General features: G+C 49.9%; 1 protein-coding gene across 10 annotated transcripts in view; it reads left to right on the forward strand.

Annotated features, from left to right (window-relative positions):
* Positions 1–24,188, forward strand: part of PPP6R3 (protein phosphatase 6 regulatory subunit 3) — a 1,896,334-nt gene that overhangs the window by 1,428,203 nt on the left and 443,943 nt on the right. For all 10 annotated transcript variants that reach the window (XM_078682862.1, XM_078682861.1, XM_078682859.1 and 7 more), the window contains one exon: positions 5,963–6,093. In XM_078682862.1, the coding sequence (XP_078538988.1) occupies positions 5,963–6,093 (131 nt within the window). The remainder of the gene's footprint in view (positions 1–5,962; positions 6,094–24,188) is intronic.

Genomic DNA, 24,188 nt, shown 5'->3' on the forward strand with positions numbered 1-24,188 from the left:
CTGTGCCAGAGCCAGGTCAGCGGAACTGAGGTTCCTCTTGGGAACGTGGAAGGATAGTCTTTCGTTGAGGTAATTGGGTAATGATGTTACTTAACTGTGTTACTTTAGGTTCACATATGCTATCCAGCCTCTCCCAGATGTAAGCGTACAGTGCAGTGTTTGAGATAATACTTAATCAGTCAGTTTTATGATGCAATAGTAAACTTTCACTCACGCGCATGGCAAATAAATAGTCTGAAGCGGTCTCTTTTGTCGTGGTGCATTGTGGGTTTCGTGGCACAATCAGCAGTCATTTTGAAATAGAAACGTATACTTCAACGGTAAATAACTTGCAGCTTCCAAAACTAAATGTCCGGACTATGAAAACCTTGTGAACCTACAACACTACAAGCTGTAAAACAGTCACTGGTAAATCTGTTCCTCTGTTTGCATGCCTGTCAACAGTTTCTCCACTGCTCTTTGGTTGGAGTTGTATTTGGCCTAAAGAAGTCCTTCAATTTTCCTAAGTTTCTACAAATTTTCATCACCATAACCAAATGACCTACCCATAAGTAAAAGAAGAAGATGGAAATAGTGGTTGCATTTCTACCTATTCGGCCACTGAGTACATTAACCGTATGTTAAGTCTGCAGGCAGCACCACTGTCCTATATTATCTGATGTTTTTGACGTCCGATTGGGAGGGCATGTCACTGCAGCTTGCGACTCCCCTCATAAAGAAGGTGCGATTCTGAAATCTAGGTGCTCAAATTAATTTTAACCTGGAGCTGCACCATGTCCAGCCTGGCAGAAAGTGGTGACTAGTCCGAAGAACTGGTTCTGTTAAGTTTCTGCTTATATGGTCTCCTACCTGCCATGAAGGAAGTGCCAGATAACACCTTAAGTCGCAAGTAGAAGTCGTGTCATCTTTGATCATCTATGAGGAGGTGAAGGGAGGTTCTCCTTTTGGGTGCTGATGTCCATTTAATGAGTGCCCACTGCATCTGTACGGTGGCCCCTATGTCTCTGCTGGACAGGGTGGGAGGGGGATGGGAGAGAAGAACTGAAGCCAAAAATGGCTTAGGAAGCAACCGTTAAGCAGTGCACATCAATCAAGCCTCCAAACCTGTGCTCCCTTGCCTGCACCCTCCTCTCCACCCACCCGACTCTACTCCACCACACTCCATCCCATCCAGTTGCTATGTTTTAAACAAACGCAAAATGTCTTTAGTAGGAACAGTAAATTGTATCCATCAGGACATATTTCTAGGGGAGAGTTTATTGGGTGGGCTTTGAAAAATGTTAGTTTTTATCCTGCTTGAATGGTAGCAATGAAATGTACCATTTGTTTCTGCCTTAACACAGTTGATGGTTCTAATTTATCAAAAATGTGTAAGTAGGTTGTTGGTGTATCTGATAGACTACTAGCTGCAGATTCCTTAACGTAGAATTATCTCCAGGCGTGTGACTGGATCCGGTAAAATTTTCTGTGCCACAGCATCTCTGCGTGCTGGGGGGCGGTACCACATGACTCCGCCCTGATGTCCGCGGGCGAGACCACAGCAAGGTCACATAAGCCCCTCCCCGGTGCGCCGACGTCGGTTTTTTCTCTTTTCCGCGTGCAACGGGGATCTGGATCGTGTCCTGGCCTGTTTTCAGGCTGCCTTTTCACGATTTGCGTTGAGGAACTGTGCACGAATGCCTTCGGGCTTCAAGACTTGTACTTGTCAACGTCAGATGTCGGCGACGGACCCTCACCCTATCTGCATGTGATGTTTGGGCGAGCACCATGACTCCACGGACAACGACTCTTGTCAGCAGCCCAAAGCACAGTCCCAGCGGGAGTGCCGGATGAAATTGCTGTCGGCCCGCTTGTCCAGGTCTGTGTCATCCCAGCATCTGTCTCCTACCTCGGAAGCCAGGAACCGCCTATTCCAACTGCGGCATCGCCCTTCGCCACGGCCCGAGGGCGTCGCTCACCTGCTGATAGGTCCTGCAGCTTGTCTCCGAGGCCTTGTCCTTGTTCGGCGGATGGCGAGGGTTCCCCTCTGGACATGCGCGCTCGACCGTCGCCACCCTACCCGCCGTTTCCTTGCGTATGGGCGACTAGGGTCTAAATGAAAGCCTACGCTACGGCTCTGCAGGCTTCTTTGGCCCCCCTCCTACTGAGACGTCCGTGGATCCCTTGCCTTGCGTGGTGCCTGCCGCAGAGTCACCGGCGGCTTTAACCGTGGCGCCAACGAGTTTGGCTTCAGGTTGGGGGGGTTTGGCGTCGTCTAGGTGCGGCCCTGCGGGCTTCCCCTCTTCGATCTACGGCATAGCTGTCTCGCCAGAAATCCCTACGGGGCTCTTTGTGGTGTCGCAGGAGATTGCCGGGACTCAGGGCTCGTCCCTTAGTCCCCCTCGGTCCTCTGGGCAGGCGGCTGCCTCGCCGGAGCCTGAGTCGATGCCTTTCAGCGCTGAAGGCTTTCCACCCAAGACAAGAGTCGCTGGCGGTGCCGTGGGTGGAAACCGGGGCCAGGGGCGCTTTCCCCGAGTCCCTCTCGGTCCTCTACGCAGGCGGCTGCCTCGTGTGAGTCCTCGCCTCATCTCCAGAAGTTCCTTCCTCTCTGGAGGTTTGTCATCTCCTGGTCTCTTCTTCTCCGGAGGCGGTACGCCGCATCGTTGCTTTTTCACGGGTGTCTTCTAGGGAAGGCACCTCTCCGTACCCGTGTCCTCAACCCTCGGACCCTCTCTTCGCAGCACGCTGTTGGTTGCTCCTCCAGCTTCTCAGACTTCCCCGGAAGCCCCTCCAGCCCCCCCCGCTCGTCCGTTGATCCTCCACTATTCAGGGGCTGACCGTTTATTCCTCCAGCTGGAATTGGGGACGGATGGCTTAGCTTACAGCCGTCGCCCTCGGAGGAATTGCTTTCTCCCCCGCGACGGCCTTCGTAAGCCAGTGTAGCCTTGTTCAGGCTATTTACACGGCCGCTGGCATTTTGCAGATGGGTGTCCCCGTCACCCCATTCCCCATGGATCATCTGTTGGAAGTTCTCCACCAGGGCTCTGGTGGACGGGAGCTGCTTCTTCCATTCGAAGTTTCGCTCCACAACTCTCTTCTGGGAGCTTGGGGGCATCTTGCCACGTGTGATCCGGTGCCTCAGCCGCTCCTACACCGTCCTGCTCTGCACGATCCAGTCTGCCTTTGTTTCCACCCTTCTACTCTTGGCCCTCTTCTGCAGACTGCATTTCCTTCCTTGCCCTTGGTTGTGTTTCCTCCGTCACCGGGGGCCCGGTGGTTGGATTCATGGGGGCGTAACATCTTCGCTACCACCAATGCTGCTTTGCGAGCGCTCAACACACTTTGTGTGTTGGCCAGGTCTACCACCAGCCTGTGGGATTCTGTGGAGTCCCTTCTGTCTCGCGTTTCTCACCAAGGTGCCCGTGCTGATCTACGGCACTATGTGTTGGATGGTGGGCGGGTTGGCCGTGTTTATTCTCTGTGTGGCCTTGGATGTTGCTGATGCTCTCGGCCGCGCTATGGCCGGCTCTGTGGCTCTCCGTCGCCATGTTTGGTTGCGGGATGGTGTTTTTCCTGAGAAAATTGGGGAGCGTCTGGTTGACCTGCCCTTTGATGGGGTTCTTTTGTTTAACACCCACGCGGACTCCGCCATTCAACGTCTCCTTGCGGGGCTCTGTCCTCCTCTCCTCCGTAAGCTTGGCTTGTTGATCCTCTGGGGCTTGATGGGAGGCGTTATCCCACCTTTTTCCTGGAATTTGGTGTTCTTTGTGGTTTGCCTTGCCTTCGGGGTCCCTGGGTTGGCCCATCTCTACTGTTGGCTGCTGGTACAGCCCCACCTGGCAATTGTGTATTTTTTGACTGATCAATAAGCCGTCTGTGGTTCTAACCGCAGTTCCTTATGTTCTTGTCCTCTGCGGGATTTTTTTCCCTAAGAGTGGTTTACATGTTTTTTTCAGACATGTCGTACCCTTAGTGGGGTACTTGTAGCTATTGTATAGCTCTGTCCTTCACTGGGAGGGTGTCGACTCCCCTTTGCAGGTTTTTCTCCTTTCCTGGCGTCGCTGTATACCACTGGTGGACTTTCTTTGATCTTTATCTGGGCGTAGGTTGCGCTGCTCCAGGTCCTGTCATTTCAGTATCCACTTCATCGCTGGACCAGCTTTGGCATGACGTCTGCGGCGTTGTGCTGTAGTGTTTCCGCCCTTTTTTGTCTGGCGTTTCGGCTTGGTCCTCTGTCTGGTGTTCCCTTTAGGGGTTGTTCTGGATTTCCCTGGCCTTTGCCTTCGTCTTGCGCCCAGACCAAGTCTGGGCGCTCAGCTCCATGGTACTTGCCGGCTGCGCACGCCTGCTCTTTCTGGTCCACGGCCGGGACCTTGGTGTGGGCCCTTATGCTCCTGCCCCTTGTTCTGCTGGAGCCTTGCGAGACTACATCTTTCTTCTTGCGCCTGCCTTTCTTGACTGTGGAGCTGTTCCTGCCTTTTCTGCTGACTCAAGGCTGTGGCCGATTCAGCTGTCCCCTTCACTGTGTGTGTTTTCCTGTGGAGGGATTTCCACCTCTTCTCCTTGGAGTTTTGGGGTGATTCTTTCTTCCTTGGTACTCCTCTGCCGTTGTCTGTACCTCTGGGGATTTCTGGCGGATGTCCCTGGTACCTTGGCTGGGCTTGGGGTGTCCTGGCCTCCCTTCGCCTTGTCCTTGTTTCCTTCTGCTTGGTGGGGGCTGGGCTGCCCTTGTCCTCATTACACATCCCCTGCTGGGGTCCTGTATTTCTTCCTACTGGGAGGCTCTCTCGCAGGCCCTCCACCCTTCTGGATATGGCTAGGGTATCTATTCTACGTTAAGGGATCTGAGCTTAGTAGTCTCTATCAGATGTACGAGTTACTTACCTTCGGTAACAATTTATCTGGTAGAGAAGATTCTAGCTTCAGATTCCGTCACGACCTGCTCTTCCTCCCCGTTCTGCGAGGACCTTCAACTTGGTCTTCTCCACTCGCCTGCCTCCGGGTGATTGTCTCCTGCAAGTGCCCTCTTTCACTTTCTCCCTAGTGGGATGCTTTGTTCTGTTTGTTTGTTCCACTCCTTCCTTTCTGGTGATTGGTTGGTGGGTTCATGGGTACTTCTGCGTCCCTGCACCCTAGTCTTCCAGTGGGGCCTACTCATGCTCTTCTTCCTTTAAATTGCTTCTAATTTCGGACTCCTCTGCAGTCCTCTGAGTTGGGGTCTCTTGGCTGTGCCTCGGCCCTTAGCACTTTATAGGGGATGCGCCTTTCCTTGCTGGTGTTGTCTTGGGGTAATTTTTTGTTGCTCTTCTGTTCTGGCCTTGTTGTCCTTCACTGTTTATAGACTGTGGCCTCTTCGTCTGCTGTGACATTTTTCACACGCTTTTCTGCCCCCAGGGAGGATGTTGTATTTGCTTGCAGGGTTGCTTCGCAGTACCTGTGCTCTGCTCTTCCCTTCTATGACTTTCGGTGCCACAGTATCTGGCACTCTCCTGATTGGTGCTGTTTCTCACCATTCGCTTCTTCCCTTTCTGTTTATCTGATTTTTTTCGCACACTTTTCCCATATTCTCAGTTTGTTTGTGATGCCTCCCCGTTGTGGCGCAGATAAGTTCTCCAAAGAAAACTGACATTGGCGCGCCGGGGAGGGGCTTATGTGACCTTGCTGACGTCACGCTCGCGGACGACGTCTGGGCGGAGTCACGTGGTACTGCCCCCTGGCGCGCAGAGATGCTGTTGCAAAGACATTTTTTGGGGATCCAGTCTCACGCCTGGGGATAATTCTACGTTAAGGAATCTGTGGCTAGAATCGTCTCTAACAGATACATTGTTACCGAAGGTAAGTTACTCGTACTTTATGTCCATAAATTTATTCTGAACATGAATAAATTCGACTAACCTATTAAATTGTATTTGTGTTTTTGATGTTTCTCTGGATTTTATATAGTTAAGAATGCTGCATTTATGATGTATTTAAAATATTTTAGGCTAATATAGCCCTGTTTGAAGCATGCTGTAAGGAACGGATACAGCAGTTTGACGATGGTGGTTCTGATGAGGAAGACATCTGGGAAGAAAAAAATATTTCGTTTACTCAGGAGTCAAAAAGAAGATCTAGGTACGGTGACATGAGCATTTGAATTTAGCCTAGATACATTTACTCAGTTTATTTAAATTGCATTTGTAATTTAGTAAAATAGTTTTAATGACTTTGGTATGCCCACAAATTCCATAGTCCTTTTAGAGGTGATCATGTGGAGCCGAACAATTAATTTATACTTTGATGTTAACAAACCTCCTTCACAAGTTTCTCAAACAAATTGTACAAAATAGATTTTGCCGCAGCTTCACTGTATCCTTCATTGAAGGCTTTCATGCCAGAATCAAAGCTAGATCTAAGGGATTATTTTAGTACCAATAGTAAACATGATGGCTAAATAGATAATAGGCACTCCTAGCCATGTTTCCTATTGTGTTAATGGTGTGTATGATGTCATCTGAATACTTTGACTTGTAGGTAATATTAAAGTGTTCATGATGTTTTGCTTGCAAATCCAAAACCAATGTCTTGCATCTTGGCGCAAACGGCTGTGGTGATCTGTGGTGTTCACAGATGAGCAGTATTTTTTTTTTATTTGTTTAACAGGAGTTTTGGCACACACTGTTACCCTTGAGTGACATCAGAGCACTTGTGACAGACTAGATAGCAGCCACGTTATGGTGGTTTTCCCATTCGGAGTAACACCTTGCAAAGCCTTGTGGAATTCTTATTTGTAAACAGTAGACTGAATAGGGACATGGGAAACCTACTAAACTCAGACATTTCTGAACACTCGACACCCAGGGGAGTTTAGAGTGGGGTTACTTGCATGGACCCATTGTATTTTCTAATCCACAACGTCCACAAATATCAAGCTTTACTTAAAATTACCTATTTCCCTCATGTCTGTGTGGAAAAGCCCCAGGATGAGCGGCAATACACATAACTTCCTCTGCCCTGCTTTCCCACACTTCTCTTCCGACTCCACATGTGTGGTTGGGCCTTATACATGAGTCAAGAACGGATTAAACAAGTGACCATCTTGATAGTACATTGGCTAGGCCTGGGCAAAATTTCAATTAAGACGGAGTAATTTGATTAATTTGGGTAATTCTGTGTTGCTCTTTGATGCGGCATTACCCATTACCCATTATAATACAAATACGCCCACTCACACTGTTAAGTATAATTGGAGGTGGTGGGAATCCTACCGGGTCTGGTGGCATAGTGGACTAATGCAGCACTGTAGGGGCCTGTGTTCAAATCATGGCTGTGCCACTCACCCTTTCATCCTTCTGAGGTCGATAAAATGAGTACCATTGAGTTGGGTAACAATAAACATCTTTTATTTAGCGCCAAGATACCCTTGGGTGAACGTGCGCTTTACAAACACGTTATATCTGATAGAGGCATCTAGCCGCAGTCTCCTTAACTTAGAATATCTCCCCAGGCGTCAGACTGGATCCGGAAAATGTTGTTTCCCCAGCAATACCGCTGCACGCCGGGAGGCGGCGTCGTCCGACTCTGTCCTTACGTCGTCCACAGCAGTGACGTTCATGGAGCCATATAAGCCCCCTCCCGGCGTGCTGAGGTATTGTCAGTTTTCTTCTTTTCCGCGTCCTAACGCGGATCTGGGAAAGTGATACCTCGGGCCTGTTTTGTTATCTACAGGCCTTTTTGATGCCCTTTTGGCGTCGAGGAGCAGTGTTGTCGATGCCTTTAGCAGGCTCCAAGCCGTGACGGTCCTGCTCCCGACAAATGTCAGGGACGGACCGACACCAAATCTGTATGTGGTGCTTGGGGGAGCACCATGACTCTGGAGTGTGACGCTTGCTGACAGCTGCGGCCAAAATCCCTGCAGGAACGCCGCATGAAATTGCTGTCTGCTCGGATGTCACGTATGGACCCCATGTGGCGCGGTCTCCTTCTCCGCCAGAGCCGTCCACGTCGCGCAAGTACACGCAGGAGGACATTCCTGTTCCGGGCAGGTCCCGGGACCGGCGCCATCATTCACCTACCTCCGGTAAGCACAAACAGAAGTCGCGGAGGTTTTCTGCTGCGCGTCGACATCATGTTGGCTCCAAGTCTTTACCCTACTCAGGCCCCCAGGAGTCGGACACTGCGTACCCCACGTTTCCGGGTGCTGGGGCGACTCGGCCTCAAATGGAGGACAACTGCAGGGCCCTGCAGTCTTTTCTGACTTTGTCCCCCTCCCTGGTGTGCCTTTGGTCTCCACAGGGGGGGCAGGGACTCAGGTCGGGTCTCCACCGGCGGGTTTACCCTTGGCTCCGACAGAGTGCCTTGCTTTCAACTCCAGAGTTGCTGCAACGTCGGAACACGGCCCAGATGGCCATCCCACGTCTCGTCTTACCTCAGCGCCGTTTCACAGCCTCCCGGGCTCCCTGCTGTGTCACTGGAGGGGGCTGGGGCGGGGTGCGTGACACTGCTTCGGCGCACTCCCTCTCTGCATGTTCCCACCTCAGAAGATGTTGAGTCACTACCGGTCCGACTCCAGACCGTCAAGGCCTTTTGGGAGGTCCTCGACGCCGGCTCGACTCCAACGGTTTGAGGACTGTTAAGAGGTCGCTGATGCTTGCTCCACTCCGCCTGTCAAGGCCCTTTCTGAGGTTGTCAACGTCGCCTCTGCGCCGTTCGACGCCGGTGCCATCTCCGGCTTTATTGGTGGAGGAAGGACTCCCTTTGGATTCCTCACTCCCTCAGTCAGATCAACACTCTCCGGAGCGGGCACAAGTGGTGCCTTGGGCCACTCATCCTTTTGCTAAGTCTCTGTTAAGGGGCCAGCTTAGCTTGCGTCCGTCACCTACGGACAACTTGCTGTCACCACCTTGCGGGGCCACTGAGGCTAGTAGCACGTTCATCAGGGCTGTGTGTAGGGCTGCTCACCTTTTGAGGATGCAGCCGCCCTCCTTGTTGGATCTTCTCCACCAAGGTGCGGGGGACGTGGAGCCACTGTTGTTTGCAGAGTTATTTGACATACTTCTTGGGACATGGGTGAGGCCCTATTCTGGGGACCCTGTGGAGCGCGTTGTGGCATATCGCCATCGGCCAGCTCCCAATGACCCCACCTGTTTGACCCTCCTTCCTGGGGGGTGTAGGTCTTGTGCTTCAGGCAGCTCTCTACCGCTTCGGTTCCAATGCATCCTCCCACTAAGGAATCTCGGTGGTTGGAGTCATGTGGCCGCGATCTGTTCGCATCCACAAGCTCCGCACCCAGGTCCCTCAACACTGTGTGTGTGTTTGTTCGAGCTACTTTTGCCCTATGGGACGCTGTTGAGCTGCTCCTACCCTCCTTGGCGGAGAGCTCTCGTGCCGATCTGGCCCATGGGTAGGGCAATGGCCCGATTGATGGTCATGCGCCGCCATGCGTGGTTGCGCGAAGGCGTCTTCCCAGAGTATGTTTAAGAGCAACTTTGGGACCTACCTTTTGATGGGGTCACTCTTTTTGATGCCCATGCTGATTCGGCGGTCAGGCGCCTCTTGTCTGTTTGGTTGTCTTCACAGGTCTTAATCTTCATGGAGGGTTCTTGGTTTTGTGGCACGACAGTCACTTCTTTTCCGTTACCCCTTGTGGGTTACAGATGTTCTGGGTTGTGTGGCTTGTCAGCCATGTTATTTTCATGTTTTGCTACAGCTAGTTTAGCTGTGTTTACCTTCCTTTTGAGCCTCTGCCTGCGAGCTTGCTCAAGAGGAACCCTTCTTTTGTAGGGTTGTGCCTTACCCTATGTGGGGTTTTTGTTGGCAGTTTTATCGCTATACTTCCTTACCAGGCAGTTTTGCCATGATTTGTCTATTCCTACTGTTGTAGGATGTCTCCTCTGGTGAGATCCATATGGTTGGTTTCTCTCAGGGTGTTCCTTTGGTGGTCTGCGGTTCGTCCGTAGTTCCTTCCTGCCTCCGTAGGGGCGCCCTTCCCCGCTTTTTCAAAAGGGGTTTGTCGCGCCTGTATTTTCCGGGCGTGTTCTTACGGCATCGCTGTGGCCATCTTGCCTGTCTACCAAATGGATGCATGTCCATGAATACTCGCCGTATTGGTGCACATGGGCCTCACGTCTCCTTCAGGCTCACACACTGTCTGTTTACTCGCTACTGCCCTGTTCATATTCTTACATCTTCTCTGAGTGGCTCTAGTCTATAACTTTTGCAACCTTATCTGTGCTCCACCCCCTAAGTTTCCTGGGGTCTGGGTTATTTTTCACATTTGTAGCAGAGGTAATGGTTCCCACACCAGCTGCTCTCTAATAACTGGTCTCAATCCTGTTCTGCCTGGGTTGCTGCTTTCAGTAGCATTAATGTGAGTGCGTTTTTCACAGCTTTCTGTCGATCCTTTACTGCAAGTATCATTGTCTCTGTCCTTCCCTGCATCGCGGGAGGTCCGATTTCTCTCCCTCGGGGTACTGTTGTTCTGTGACTGTTAGTGGATCCCCTGTTTAGGGTTTCATCACTTAACGTATATGTGGCAACATGTCTGTCGCCTCTGTATGGCGTAGGTTCCACAGACAACAGGGGTGCTCCATACTAGAATCCTTCTGCCCTAGTGTTGGGACTTCTTGCTCACTCTCTCCTTCGAATTGGAGTCTTCTGTGTGTTCCTGGCTTTGACGGCTATCCCTGCACAGTGGTCCCTTTGGAACGATTGGCTGCATGCCTACCTACTGTGCTTTTGTGGGGATAATTCTACGTTAAGGAATCTGTGCTAGAATCTTCTCTACCAGATACACCATTACCGAAGGTAAGTAACTTGTACATCGGGTTACATTAAGTGCTCCCTTTGAGCCGCTCCATAACTGTCCTTTAAGGCTTTTGACGCTTAAGGCGGCTTTCCTGGTTGCCATCACCTCTGCCAGGAGGGTGAGTGAGCTCCAGGCTCTTTCATCAAAACCTTCTTTCTTGTCTATCTATCCGGACAAAGTGGTCCTTAGAACCTGCCCATCCTTCTTACCAAAGGTTGTCACTGCCTTCCACATCGGTCAGACCATCACTATGCCCACCTTCTTCCCGCCTCCTTCGAAAGAGGAGGAGAGGCTCACTGTCTGGGCCCAAAATGTGGGATTTCCTTCTATCTGGATCGCACAAAACAGTTCCGGGTGGATGACCATCTTTTTCTTGGGTACATGGGTGCAAAGAAAGGTCGGGCCGTACACAAACTATCTCCCGATGGGTCGTTTTGTGTATCAAAGCATGCTATTCTCCGGCGAAGAAGGAGCCTCCAGTGGGGCTGCGCACCCATTCTACCAGGGCGACGGTAGCACTTACTGCTCTGGGATGAGGCGTTCCTATAAGTGTCATCTGTCCGGCAGCTACGTGGGCCTCACTGCTCACGTTTACAAAACACTACTGTCTTGACGCCTGGGTAATTCTAAGGTAAAGAATCTATAACTAACTAATGTTTCTTACAATATATCGTTTCCAAAGGTAAGTAACTTGTTCAACACTAAAAACAACTTGGATGATGGAAGACTGGCTGCTTACTGTTAGAAGCATTAAATAAACGTTATACTGGAAGTTCCCCATACTGTGTGGTGACATCCAGAACAATTCTTAGCTATTCTGTATATGAAAGTGCAGGCCTGAACCCCAAAACCCAGTTTGTCAGTGTCATGAAGCCAGTTGTCCTCGTAAAAACTGCTAGTCATTCCAGAATCTACAGTAGGTCTAGCACTGGGGGTAGAAGGAAATAACTCCCAACAGGCCAAAATAATATGGTTATTACATACTTGACTTCACTCCTCTACAAGAAATATCAGAGTTATTCCGATAAAATTAGTTATACAATAGTTCCATGAACGGTATTACAACAGAGTGCCAATAGTACACCGTGGACAAACTATTGAAATGTGTGTGCATGTAAGCCTGTTGACAGAGGAATGAAGATAATGGAAGTCCTAGTGGCTGAATTGATATATCTACTTTTCTGATTGATACATCTGCCAGTGGATTCCTCACCTTGTGAATATCCCCTTGCGTCAGCAACATTCGGAAATTCTTTTTGTAGCTTCGCGCCGACGACGTCAGAGGTGCGCGACTCCGCTGACGTCACCGACTCCATAATAGGCCCACGCCGGCGTGATGACATCAGTTCCCTTTTTTCCGCGTCGTCGACGCTAGCGGTTTCTAGGGATCCTCTGTAGCTGTTGTTAACTTTGTTACTGTTTGTTTCTTTTCGGTGTCCTTTGCTTCTTTGTGTCGAGATGTCCACGAAGAAGACTGAATTCAAGCCCTGCGGAGAGTGCAGCAAGACGATGTCTATTACGGATCCGTACGAGTGCGGCGTTTGGTGTTTGAGTTCGGACCATGACGTCGAGGAATGTTCATCCTGTAAGAAAATGAATCCCAAGGCTCTCCGTGAGAGGGAGGCGAAACTCCTTGTTGCAAAGTTGAAGAGCAGGAAGGACAAGAAGAGGTCGAGGTCACGGACTCGTCAGTCGAGGTCTCGCTCGAAGTCGTCTTCGGTGCATGCTTCGAAGTCGTCGAGGAAGAAGCACAAGAGAGCTCATGAGTCCCGCCATCACTCTGGGAAGGACTCGAGCTGGAGACCGAAGTCGCAGGTGAAGTTGCTTCGCAAGGATGTGGAGACTCTGACTCAGGAGGTTCAAGTCTCCGAAGGTGAGGCTTCGCCTGTGAATTCGCCTGTTCATTCACCGAAGCCGTTGTCGAGTCCTGCTCCGACTCATTCTTCTGATCAGGAGGGTGAGGGAGAAGAAGAAGATGGAGGAGAAGAGGCGGCTACGTTGCCTGCGCGTTCGTCGACCCCGGTGCACCAGCCTGAGGTAGAGGTCGAAGTCGAGAAGACTCTGCTCCCTCGAGAGCAACCGGTGGGCTCTTATCCAGCTTTTCCTGCTCCAGGTCAGGACCCTACTCAGTTCCTGAATGCTATGTATGGAGTGTATTCAAGAGCTATGTACCCCTCTGGTGCACCGGTTGGTCCCACGGGTCCATTAGCATGCTCCTGTGCCTTTTATGCCATTCATGCCGGCTCCGATGCCACCTTGGCTTTTCTCGGCACCGCCGAAGCCTTCGACGCCAAGACCTTCGACGCCGACACCAAATCCGATCCGACCTCGTGTTCAGCGGTCTGGTCCTCCGGCTACGGGCTCGACGCCGGCTCCGGCTCCGACGGAGTCGGTTCCAGGTCCGTCGACTTCATTCATGAAGGAGAGGTCGAGGCGTGAGGCACAGACTTCTGGAAGAGCAGAGGTACCGTGAAGCAGAAATGGAAGAGGGTGAGCTGCAGGATTCAGAGGATCTTTTCGATGATCTGAGAGAGGCTAGTGGACTTGACCTGTCTCCTGATTGGGATCTGGCCTCTGTTTCTGATGCCCCTTCTAAGGATGTGACACCTTATCACGTGGTTATAAGGAAGGCTGCAGACTTGTTGAATATAACACTTCCTACTGCAGAGTATAAAGCTAATATACTGACTGAAGTCCTTCATTCGCCTACCTCTGTGGTCGAGCCTATGCTCCCTTTCAATGATGCTTTGGCGGAGCCTATATCTGAGGTTTGGAAAAGACCGCTTGCAGCCCCTGCTGTTTCGAGGGCGGTTGCAAGAAGGTACAGGTTGGCCCCTGGTGACCCGGACTTTTTAACCACACACCCCTTACCGGAGAGCTTGGTTGTGCAGGCGGCCTGCTCGAAAAAATCTCGGGTGCTTTTCCACAGGTTCCTGGGGATAAGGAATCCAAGAAGCAGGACCAGGCTGCTAAAAAAAAAATTCCTCGGCAAGCATGGCGCTCAAATTGACTAATGCTACTTGTCTTATGGGACGCTATATCCATGCGTTGATGGATTCAGTCAAACAGCTGGTTCCAAAGCTTCCTGAGGAGGATAGGAAGGATTTTCAAGAGGTGATCACTGACACTAAGGCTTCCGCGAGCAGGTCATTCAGAGTGGTCTGGACACTGCTGACTCGGTGGCAAGAGTGATCGGTTCTTCAGTGGCCACAAGAAGAGCGGCATGGCTTGAATCCTCTGAATTCTCTGCGGATGTCCAAGCAGCCTTGATGGATTTGCCCTTTGATGGGTCAGGATTGTTTGGAAAGAAGGCTGATGCTGCTTTAGAAAGGTTCAAGGACAGCAGAGCGACAGCGAGATCTTTGGGCCTACAGTCCAGAGGTACTGCGGGGAAGAGGCTCAGAGGTTTTGCAGGTCTTCCTTTCGGACCTACAGACAGCCGCAGCAGCAAAATATGCTGTACAAGTCGTACAGAGGCAGGCAAAGAGCTTGTCCTAGGGGTCGTCAGGCCTCCTCCTCTACCTCTTCCCAACCCCCTGCCACCACAGCAAAGCAGCCCTAGATCTGCCATTCCGGATCATGTGGGCCCAGTGGGGGGCCGGCTTACCCATTTTCTACGAGATTGGGAATTGATTACATCGGATCTTTGGGTTCTCAATCTCGTGGAGAATGGGTATGCTCTTCCCTTTCGGGAATTTCCCCCCAATTACCCTCCTTACCAAGGTTTTTGTGTGGAGGACCACCTGCTGCTCTTGCAGGAAGAAGTCCTGGCTCTGTTCAGAATGGGTGTGATAGAGGTGGTTCCAGAGCAGGAGAGGGGTCAGGGGTGCTACTCCCGGTATTTCCTGATCCCCAAAAAGGATGGCAGACTTCGTCCAATCCTGGATCTCGGGATCTTGAACCTTTACCTGAAGCAGGAGAAGTTCAAGATGCTCACCCTTGCGCAGGTTCTTCAAGCGCTGCTGGAAGAAGACTGGATGGTGTCGATCGACTTGCAGGATGCGTATTTACACATCCCTATTCTGGAGTCGCACAGGAGGTATCTCCATTTTACGGTGGGATCGCAGCACTACCAGTTTGCGGTCCTTCCGTTTGGTCTTACTACTGCGCCTCGAGTCTTCACCAAGGTGATGGCAGTGGTAGCTGCACATCTCAGAGGGTCGGGGGTTCCGGTATTCCCTTATCTGGACGATTGGCTGATCAAAGCAGATTCTCCAGAGAAAGTGCTCCATCATCTGCAAGTCACAATTCAGTTGTTGTACAGGTTGGGTGTTTCAATAAATGTACCCAAATCTCACCTGGTGCCCTCTCAGCGCAACCTGTTCATAGGTGCAGTACTGGATACTACTGTATGTCGGGCATTCCCTCCACCTCAAAGGATTCGCGACATACAGGAGATGATTCCTTTATTTCAGAGTGGATCGGTTGTTCCAGTCCTGAAGGTCCTTCGTCTGCTCGGTCTGATGGCTTCCTGCATTCTGTTGGTCAACCAGGCACGCTGGCATATGAGGGCACTCCAGTGGTGCCTCCGCAGGCAGTGGTATCAACACAACGGAGATCTCAGGGAGTCCATCAGGATCTCCAGAGAAACTGCAGCGGATCTGTCTTGGAGTGTGGAGGGCGATCTGTCTCAAGGAAAGCCTTTTCAACTTCCTCCAGCGGTGGCCACAGTGATAACGGATGCGTCCACTCTAGGGTGGGGTGCTCATCTGGGGGATCTGTAGATCAAGGGTCTTTGGTCTCCAGAGGAAAGGTTGCGTCACATCAACCTTCTGGAATTGCGGGTGATAAGTCTGGCGCTCAAGGCCTTCCTCCCGTCCCTTCGCGGACGGTCGGTTCAGATCCTGACTGACAACACCACCGCGATGTGGTATATAAACAAGCAGAGAGGAGTAGGGTTGCAGTGTCTCTGCAGAGAGGCTCTGCATCTCTGGTCCTGGGTTCAGGATCATCAGATTTGTCTGATGGCAAATCATCTGGCCGGAGTTCTGAACATGCGTGCAGACAGTCTCAGTCGGCAGTTCTCAGCCGACCACGAGCGGAGGCTTCATCCAGAGGTAGTTCGTCACGTCTTTCGGACGTGGGGGACTCCTCAGGTGGACCTGTTCGCCACACGCGAGAATGCTTACTGCCCGTCATTCTGCAGCCTCCAGTTTCCGATGCAGGGAGCCTTGGGGGACGCGTTTCAGTTGAGTTGGGACTTGCTACTCCTTTACGCGTTTCCTCCCATACCCTTGATTCCTCGGGTTCTGAGGAAGATTCACCAAGACCGGGCCCAAGTTATTTTGATCGCCCCGGATTGGCCAAGAAGGGTGTGGTACACAGATCTTCTCCCACCTCTCCTCGTGCCCGCCGTTCCGTCTCCCTTTCAGGGCAGATCTCCTCTATCAGATGGAGGGGCAGGTTCTACACGCCCACCTCCAGACCTTACACCTTCATGCCTGGAGATTGAACGGGGCAACCTGAATTCCTTTTCTCCCTCGCATAATGTGGTGGATGTCATTCTATCGGCCAGGCGTGACTCCACTAAGTCAATCTATTCTTACAGATGGTCTAAGTTTGTGACTTGGTGTGGGGAGAAGTCCATTGACCCTTTGTCATATATACTTCTATTTGCTCTTTCGTTAGCGCAGCAAGGTTTTGCTGTGGCTACAGTAAAAGGTTATCTTTCGGCTTTGTCGGCATTTCTCTGCCTGCCGGATCAGCCGTCCTTATTTAAATCTCCTACTGTTTTAAGATTTCTGAAGGGCCTTAGAAATAAATTTCCTCCTACTCCTTTTATTGTGCCTCAATCGGACTTGAATCTGGTGCTTACTGTTCTAATGGGTTCCCCTTTTGAACCTTTACATAATTGTCCCTTGAGGTTGTTGTTCTTTAAGACGGTTTTCCTAGTTGCAATTACCTCGGCAAGGAGTGCGAGTGAGCTTCAAGCTCTTAGTTTGAAGCCCCCATTCTTGACCATTCATGCTGAACGAATGGTTCTTAGGATCTGGGCTGCTTTTCTGGCTAAGGTGGTTACTCCCTTCCATCTAGGACAGTCTATTACCTTTCCTACCTTCTATCCTCCCCCTCACCCTTCCAAGGAGGAGGAGCAGCTTCACCGTCTGGACCCTAAGAGGGCGGTGAGCTTTTATCTTGATAGGACAAAAGACTATCGAGTTGATGACCAGCTGTTTGCTGGATTTGCTAGCTGCAGAAAAGGAAGAGATGTGCACAAGCGCACACTTTCGAGATGGATAATACTATGCATCAAGATCTGCTACGCCCTGGCTGGTAAGGAACCTCCAGAGGGTATAAGAGCCCACTCTACTAGAGCAAAGTCTTCAACATCTGCTTTGTCTAGGGGTGTACCTGTTGAGGACATTTGTAAAGCGGCAACTTGGGCCTCCCTGCACACTTTCGCGAAGCATTACTGCTTGGATACCGAATTGAGGAGGGAAGGCCACTTTGCGCATTCTGTCCTTCAGGATTTTCTGGTATAGAGGAGTGGACACCCTCCTCCGGGAGTGGGGACTGCTGTGGGAATCTATTCACAAGGTGAGTAATCCACTGGCAGATGTATCCATCAGAAGAACAAGTTACTTACCTTCGGTAACGCTTTTTCTGGTTGATACAGTATCTGCCTGTGGATTCCTCACTGACCCACCCGCCTCCCCGTTGTCCCCTCTTCTATACCTGAGTAACTGTGATGTTAATATGTTTTTATTGTTGAAGGAAAAGTTTTATTTCAATAGCTTTTCTGCTTGGTTTCACACAATGTGTGTTATCTTGACATTTGTGTACTGTGTATACTGTGTATATGTCTACTGATGTCTGTCCGTCTGTGTGCCTCGAGGCACGGAAAAAAGGGCAGAACTGATGTCATCACGCCGGCGTGGGCCTATTATGGAGCCGGTGACGTCAGCGGAGTCGCGCGCGGTGTCGTGCCTCTGTGACGTTGTCCACGTCGGCGCGAAGCTACAAAAAGAATTTCCGAATGTTGCTGACGCGAGGGGATATTCACAAGGTGAGGAATCCACAAGCAGGTTCATTTTACACGTGGGATGTAGGGATCCTTTGCATCACAGCCGGAACTTTACTGTGCATACTGGCTGTAAGCCAAGAAACTAACCTCAGTGTGAGTAAAAGCAGAGTAGCTCAAAGGCTATTGTGTGTGCCAAGTTCAAATTTTATGAAAGCGGATTCTAACCACAAATAAAGCTAACTAGCAACTAGGATACAAAAGTTGAGTGAAAAAAGGTCGCTAGGATAGGTTCTGCAAGAGTAACAGGAGAGGACAATATCATGATGTAAGAATTCTAGACAAACGTACCTCAAATATTTAAGATCACTGAAATCAAACCAATGTAGATTTTCCACAGTGGGGTATTTGCTGAATACAAAATGGAAATATTGGTGGTCTACACCTCACACTATAGTAGGACAATTGCTCGTGTGTGAATCAAACATGTTTTCAAAGAACTGGACTATTTAAATAACTAGTACAAAGGATATGGGATGTACTTTAAACCAGTAAAACACTGCAACAAGCATTTGCAATGCAATAGGTCTCGCAATAGTTAAAGTTAAAGCTATTGGCGTTGCAAATGAGTATGTTTGTTAGAATTGTGTTCTCTCACGAAATATCCTAGCAGTAGCATAACTAATAAAAGAAAATCCATGAAGCAAGGAAAGGGTGCAGTACCTTCGCTGATACTACATGACCCTGTAGCTCTCTATTAGACATTTAAGGTACTGCACCCTGTAATAATGAAGAATACAACTCATCCCCAGGACTGGTTCCAGACCTGCCTAATTTATTCCTGAGCAACAATTCTAGCTGACACAAGAAGCATGGTAGAGATTAGCCTGCTACTGAAGCTGTTGTCTTGCTCAAACTATCACAAATCTATGATGCACACACTGAAATTCCGGGGCGCAGCACAGAGAAAAATGTATTGTTGCGCAAGCACAAGAAAATACTGCAGAAAGCCATTTATCAAACGCTGGGCTTTAGCTTCTGATGTTTAAAGCTAAAGCGCGGTATACTGAGATTGCTACAAAAGTGGAAAAGAAATGATGTGCCCTTCCATCTTTTTTTATTATTTATTTATTTATTTATTTATTTACTTTTGAAGCAATGGCAGCACACCATGCTTTAGCGGAGTGGTGCGATTGCTACAAAAGTAAATAAATAGGGGGGAAAAGTTGTGTGGCCTCTGTATTTTTTAGGTCTAGCTAGACAGCGCATGCTGTCACTTCGAGACCTGCTATAATCAGTGTGTGTGCTTCCTTCCAAGTCCAATCTCGTGCACCCGGCGCTGATGCTTCTCTCGCTTACAAGAAATCACCAGTAATTACATCTGCTCCTTCCATTACAGCAGAGTCAACAGATTAACAAATGAACTCTCCACATTTGTTTGTTCGGAACAGGCGAGTTAGGTAATTAACTCCATGGGAGGTGTGCGCACCTTACATGCTGTGCCTAATCTAATTAAAGGCACTCCTGCTCACTCCCTCAGTAGTTCACATCGGATCACTCCTGCTCCCTCTCATAGTTTTTTTCATGATTTTTAGGGCATTTGTTACTGGTTTTGCTTGGGCAGCCAGTATAAGGCCCAATCGGAGCAATTGTGAACGGAACTGTTGGGGTAATTGTGACAGGCTTTGTAGAGCAAAGTGAATGAGCAGTTCTTAGACCAAATGAACCCGTCTGAATTGGGTATTGTTAGGGTAAATTGATTTCACCAAGAGAACTTGCAGACTTGTTTCTAAATCGCAGTGTTTTAACATATTGTCAAATCCGAAAACAGCCTGGCAAATTGTGAGCTCAGTTGAACAGATGGTTTATAGCGAGATGTAATGTACAAGAATAAAAAATATAAGTTATATTTTTTTCATCAGCTGCTGAGCTAAACCCTGTGGAGGTCTGGGAGCCCCCAGGGAGTGCAGAAGCAGAACACAAACTCCTCTAAAGCAGCCAGGACCATGACTTTAATCACGTTTAGTCTGATTACAAACTGAACTTGGTGAACTGCAGGGGCGACTCCTCCACTAGGGCAGAGTAGCGTCACCTCAGTGCGAGAAGCAGAAACATAAAATGGTATTAACTTCCTTTTATTACTATTTTGTTTAGTTGCGGGTGGTCGGGGCTAGTCGGCAAGCAGGGGAGGGCGGTGTGCCCACTCCTTAAGGCGCAATGACTGTTTGGTTGGCCCTCTGGGGCTGCCTAAACCAGTCATGCGCACTCTGCCCTTGCAGCCTGCTTGACGAGCATGGTCTCCCCATGAGCCCCTGGCTGGGCGGCGTCCCCACCAATAACAATGCTGCCTTTGCAGCTTTGTGATTGGCTTAGGGGAGGAAAGGGAGGCTATCTTCTACCTGTTCTGCCAGAGGCAGGAGAGCAGAAGCAGGAGCTGAGAAAACACAGGACCCGACCGGCTGAGTGGTACGTTTTTAATTTTATTAAACACCACCACCCCCACCCCCCCCCCCTCCCTTCGTGACCCCCACCTGCTATTAATGCCGCATGCGACTGTAAGAATGTTCAGTACGGCAGGGTTTCAGCTGTAGGCTCTGGCCAGGGGTGATGCTGAATAGAAAAATACTCCGGCAGATGCACCTCATATCTGACGTCGGGGACATCCTTACTTAAAGCGATGGCAGCTCTAACAGAACCCCTTGTCCTTGGAAGACAAGAGGCGTCTCCCTTCTAGAAGCAAGGCAGCTGCAGGCCACACAAAGCCCCTCCGCCTGAGGCCAGAACCTGTACTGCATGCCATGGATCGATCAGCTCTATGAAGCCTCTCAAACCTAAATGACAGGAGGCACTTCATTTCTGCTGGTGTCTCTGATAATGGCCTTCAGAGCCTATATAGGACTGAATGCCACAAAGCAAAGGACTGTGCAGCTCCGACGATACACCTCAACCTTGAATGTCAAGCCTCTAAACTTAAACAAGAGTACAAACTGCTCCAGCAGTGCCTATCAACCCTGAATAACAAGCTCCTCTGCAGGGAATGCAATGAAGCCCTGTTCAGCTGTGACTAAGCACCCAGAGACCAGATTGCCTACTTCCATGGCTACACCTATGCAAGCTGTCCGTGCACTACAACACTGTCAGAAAAGGAACCTGCTCCTTCAGAAACAAGCATCTGCAATGCAGTAGTGCTCTCATTTGCAAGAGTTTGAGCTATTGGCATTGTAAATGACCTTGCCTTTTGTTTGTGTTTTGAATACTTTCAAGTAGTGTGTAAACACGCACTTTGTACTTATAGTCCTTGCAAGGCGAGCAGTAAAAAAGGCAGTTACTGCCAGCCTTACTTCTCATAAGCCTGACCATTAATTTCACTTAAGAATAAGTACAAAGTGTGTGTTTACGTTCCGCTTGCAGGTTTTCAAAACAAATAAATGGCATTGTCATTTACAATCATAATAGCTCAAACACTCGCAAATGTGAGACCTATTGCAGTACAAATGTTTTTTCTATTTATTTACATTGTAACAATTGCAGCACACTGCGCTTTAGCTTAAGATGTTTAAAAAATAAAGTGTGGCGTGCCACTATCAGAGGTCACTTCTCTTAAAACCTAGAAGTCACCTCTAAGGTAGGCCTTTCAATCCTGAAGGCAGGGTGCTAGGTTATAAGTGTAAGGGCGCCCTGCACAAGCAGGACACCCCCAACAAACTCAGGAGTTGATTCTCCAGACTTTGAAAGTGCTGTCAGCCATTGTAGACACATAGTGGACATCAAGTACAAGATGTCTACCTGTATATTGGCCCCACAGAAACCAGTATGAAACATGTTTGAATCCTACCCCAGCACCGATTTCAGTGTTGGATGTAGGATCCCATGTACTGGGGGGTCCCCTAGGGAGCACCCTGTATTCCCTTTACCAGCCTTTCAAGGTCTAACAGCAAGCTAGTGCTGCTGCCGACCACAGACACAATTCTGCCCTCCTGCTCGAGCAGGGAAAGGTAAAATAGGTTTCCTGTCACTGGGGGGTGTGACCACCTCCCAGACAGGACTTAGTGTATTGGACAGGGGTCAGGGTGCTTGCCAGCACCACCAGACTAATTTGAAGGGAACATTTGAGGCCTTCCTTGCATACTGCAGTTGAAACAAGTTCAGGGAGCCATTGACTCCCACTCCGGCACGAAACTGGACAAAGGACATGGGAGTATCTTCCCCTCGTTCCAGCCCAGCCTCAGGGACGGACGTCTGAATCGTTCCAACCCTTTCCTTTGGGTACTTAAGGGCTGACCTGTTGGTGCCTCTTCAGATTTGTCACGGGACAAGATTCGGATCCGAAACTACTTCTGCCGTCTGGGCACTTTGGACTTCGCTTTGGAAACCAAGACTGCATGCATCTGGTTGTGCACCATATACTAAGCCAGCCCCCTACAGGCCGTCTTTCGCTCCTTTCATGGCCACGAAAAGGGTGTGCAACCACGTCTTTTCCTACCCAGCCACTGGGGCGCGCAAGTTCTCCAGCCTCTGGGTGGACACGGTTCCTATCGACCCCATTAGTTCTGCAGTCGGGTTTTCCAACAACCCCCCTGCAGCCTCCTACACTTCCCACACATTATCATGGGCACCCAGTCAGTGGCAGGATTTGCCATTCCCTGCCCCACTGGCAGTCCAGAACATCAGAGAGGTTTTGCAGATTGTCCGAAGGGGCTATCCCCTCCCCTTCAAGACTACCCCTACCTGTCTGCCTCCCACTTACGACAACAGGACCACCTATCTCTACTCCACCTGGAAGTGATGGCTGTTTTGGCTAAACGAGCCATAGAGAGTGCCGGCGCCAGGAGTAGGTTGTGTTTGCTATTCCGGCTACTTTCTGGTGCCCAAGAAGGACAGAGGCCTTTGTCTTATGCTTGACCTACACTCTTTCAATTTCTTCAAGAAGGAGAGATTCAGGTGCTCACTCTAGTTTAGGTCCTGTCTGCCATTGACCATGGAGAGTTGATGGTAGTATTGGACTTGCAGGACGTCTACTTTCACTATTCCATCCTGCCTGCCCACTGGCCCTACCTATAGTTCGGTTCTATGTGCTCCCTTTTGGCCTCTCCAGCACCTATTTGGTGTTAACCAAGGTAATAGCAGTGGTTGCTGCTCATCTCTGGAGAGTAGGCATGCCAGTCTTCCCCGATCGCTGACTGACTGTTGACGGCGGGCTCGCCTCAGACTGTCGTTTCTCACCTTCAATCTGCGGCAGACCTCATACATTTGCTGGGGTTCACCATTAACGTGTCAGTCACACCTGACTCCCTGACAGACTCTCTCTTTCGTTAGAGCTGTTCTGGACATGGTGCTGTTTCTGGCCTATCCTCCCGAATGGTGAGTTCTGGATATTCTGGCTTTGATACCAATATTTTAACCTTTATTCTTGTTTTCTGTGAGTCTGACTCAGAGAGTGTTGGGCCTCACGGCCTCCTGCTTATCCAGTATTTGGGTGTCTTTCATAGATTCACATGCCTGAATCATTCCCCGTCGTCGAGACGGGAGCCTCCGGTATATAAAAAGTAATGTCCTAAAGACCTACATAGAAAAGAATAGGCCCAAAGGTCTCACCTTAGTAGCCTATCCACGTCCTTTTGTAGGAAGGACCAAACAGAGCAGGCCCCAAGGGTCCCACCTTGGTGGCCTATCTGTGTCCTTTTGTAAAAAAGGACCAAATAAAGTACAACAGCCAATCAGCTACCACCTCCTTCTAGAACCTTCCTGCCAGAAGCCCAAGTCTCTCAGATTTTCTACCGCACGTTGTGCTAGGGAGTCTCCACCTGAGTTCTCCTCAGGAATTTCTCTTTTTCTTCAAAAAACAACTTTTATTAGTCTCTAAAGTTATGTCTGATAGTCAGAAGAAAGGTCTTTTCCGGGCTTGTTCCTCCTGCAGCAAGAAAAGACTTCACATTGACGATAAACATGATAAATGTTTATATTGCCTTTACCCTCACCACCAGGCAAAGGACTGCAAAATATGTCGGACCTTCTCCAACAAGACCCTCAAGGACCGAGAAGGTCGACTTCTGTTGTGGCTCAACAGGCTCAAGACCAAGACTGATGACTTGGTATCCGAAGGTGAGAGTGTGTCTGGAGTGTCGCAATTTTCCTTGAAGAGGCCAAGGGTTTCTTCCCCTAGCCCCACAGACACCCCTCCTATGAAGACTTCTAAAAAGTCCTCAGAGGGCAAGCCATCTGTGTCTGGTAAGGACCTGCCTGTCCCAGGGAAACAGCCACTGGTCCCGGCGACAACGGCGTCGATGGTGCATTCAGCACAGAAAACCGTCTCGACGACGACAGTGTCGACGACGACGGCCTCATCGGCTTCCTCCTCGTCGACGAGGACTACGCCTTCATCGTCGGCGAGTAGACCTACGCCGTCGACCATCCCGGTCACTCCATCGACGACGAAGATCTCGTCGTCGAAGGCGTCGATAA

This window comes from Lissotriton helveticus, chromosome 3_1 (assembly GCF_964261635.1).
Source record: "Lissotriton helveticus chromosome 3_1, aLisHel1.1, whole genome shotgun sequence".
Classification (NCBI taxonomy): Eukaryota; Metazoa; Chordata; class Amphibia; order Caudata; family Salamandridae; genus Lissotriton; species Lissotriton helveticus.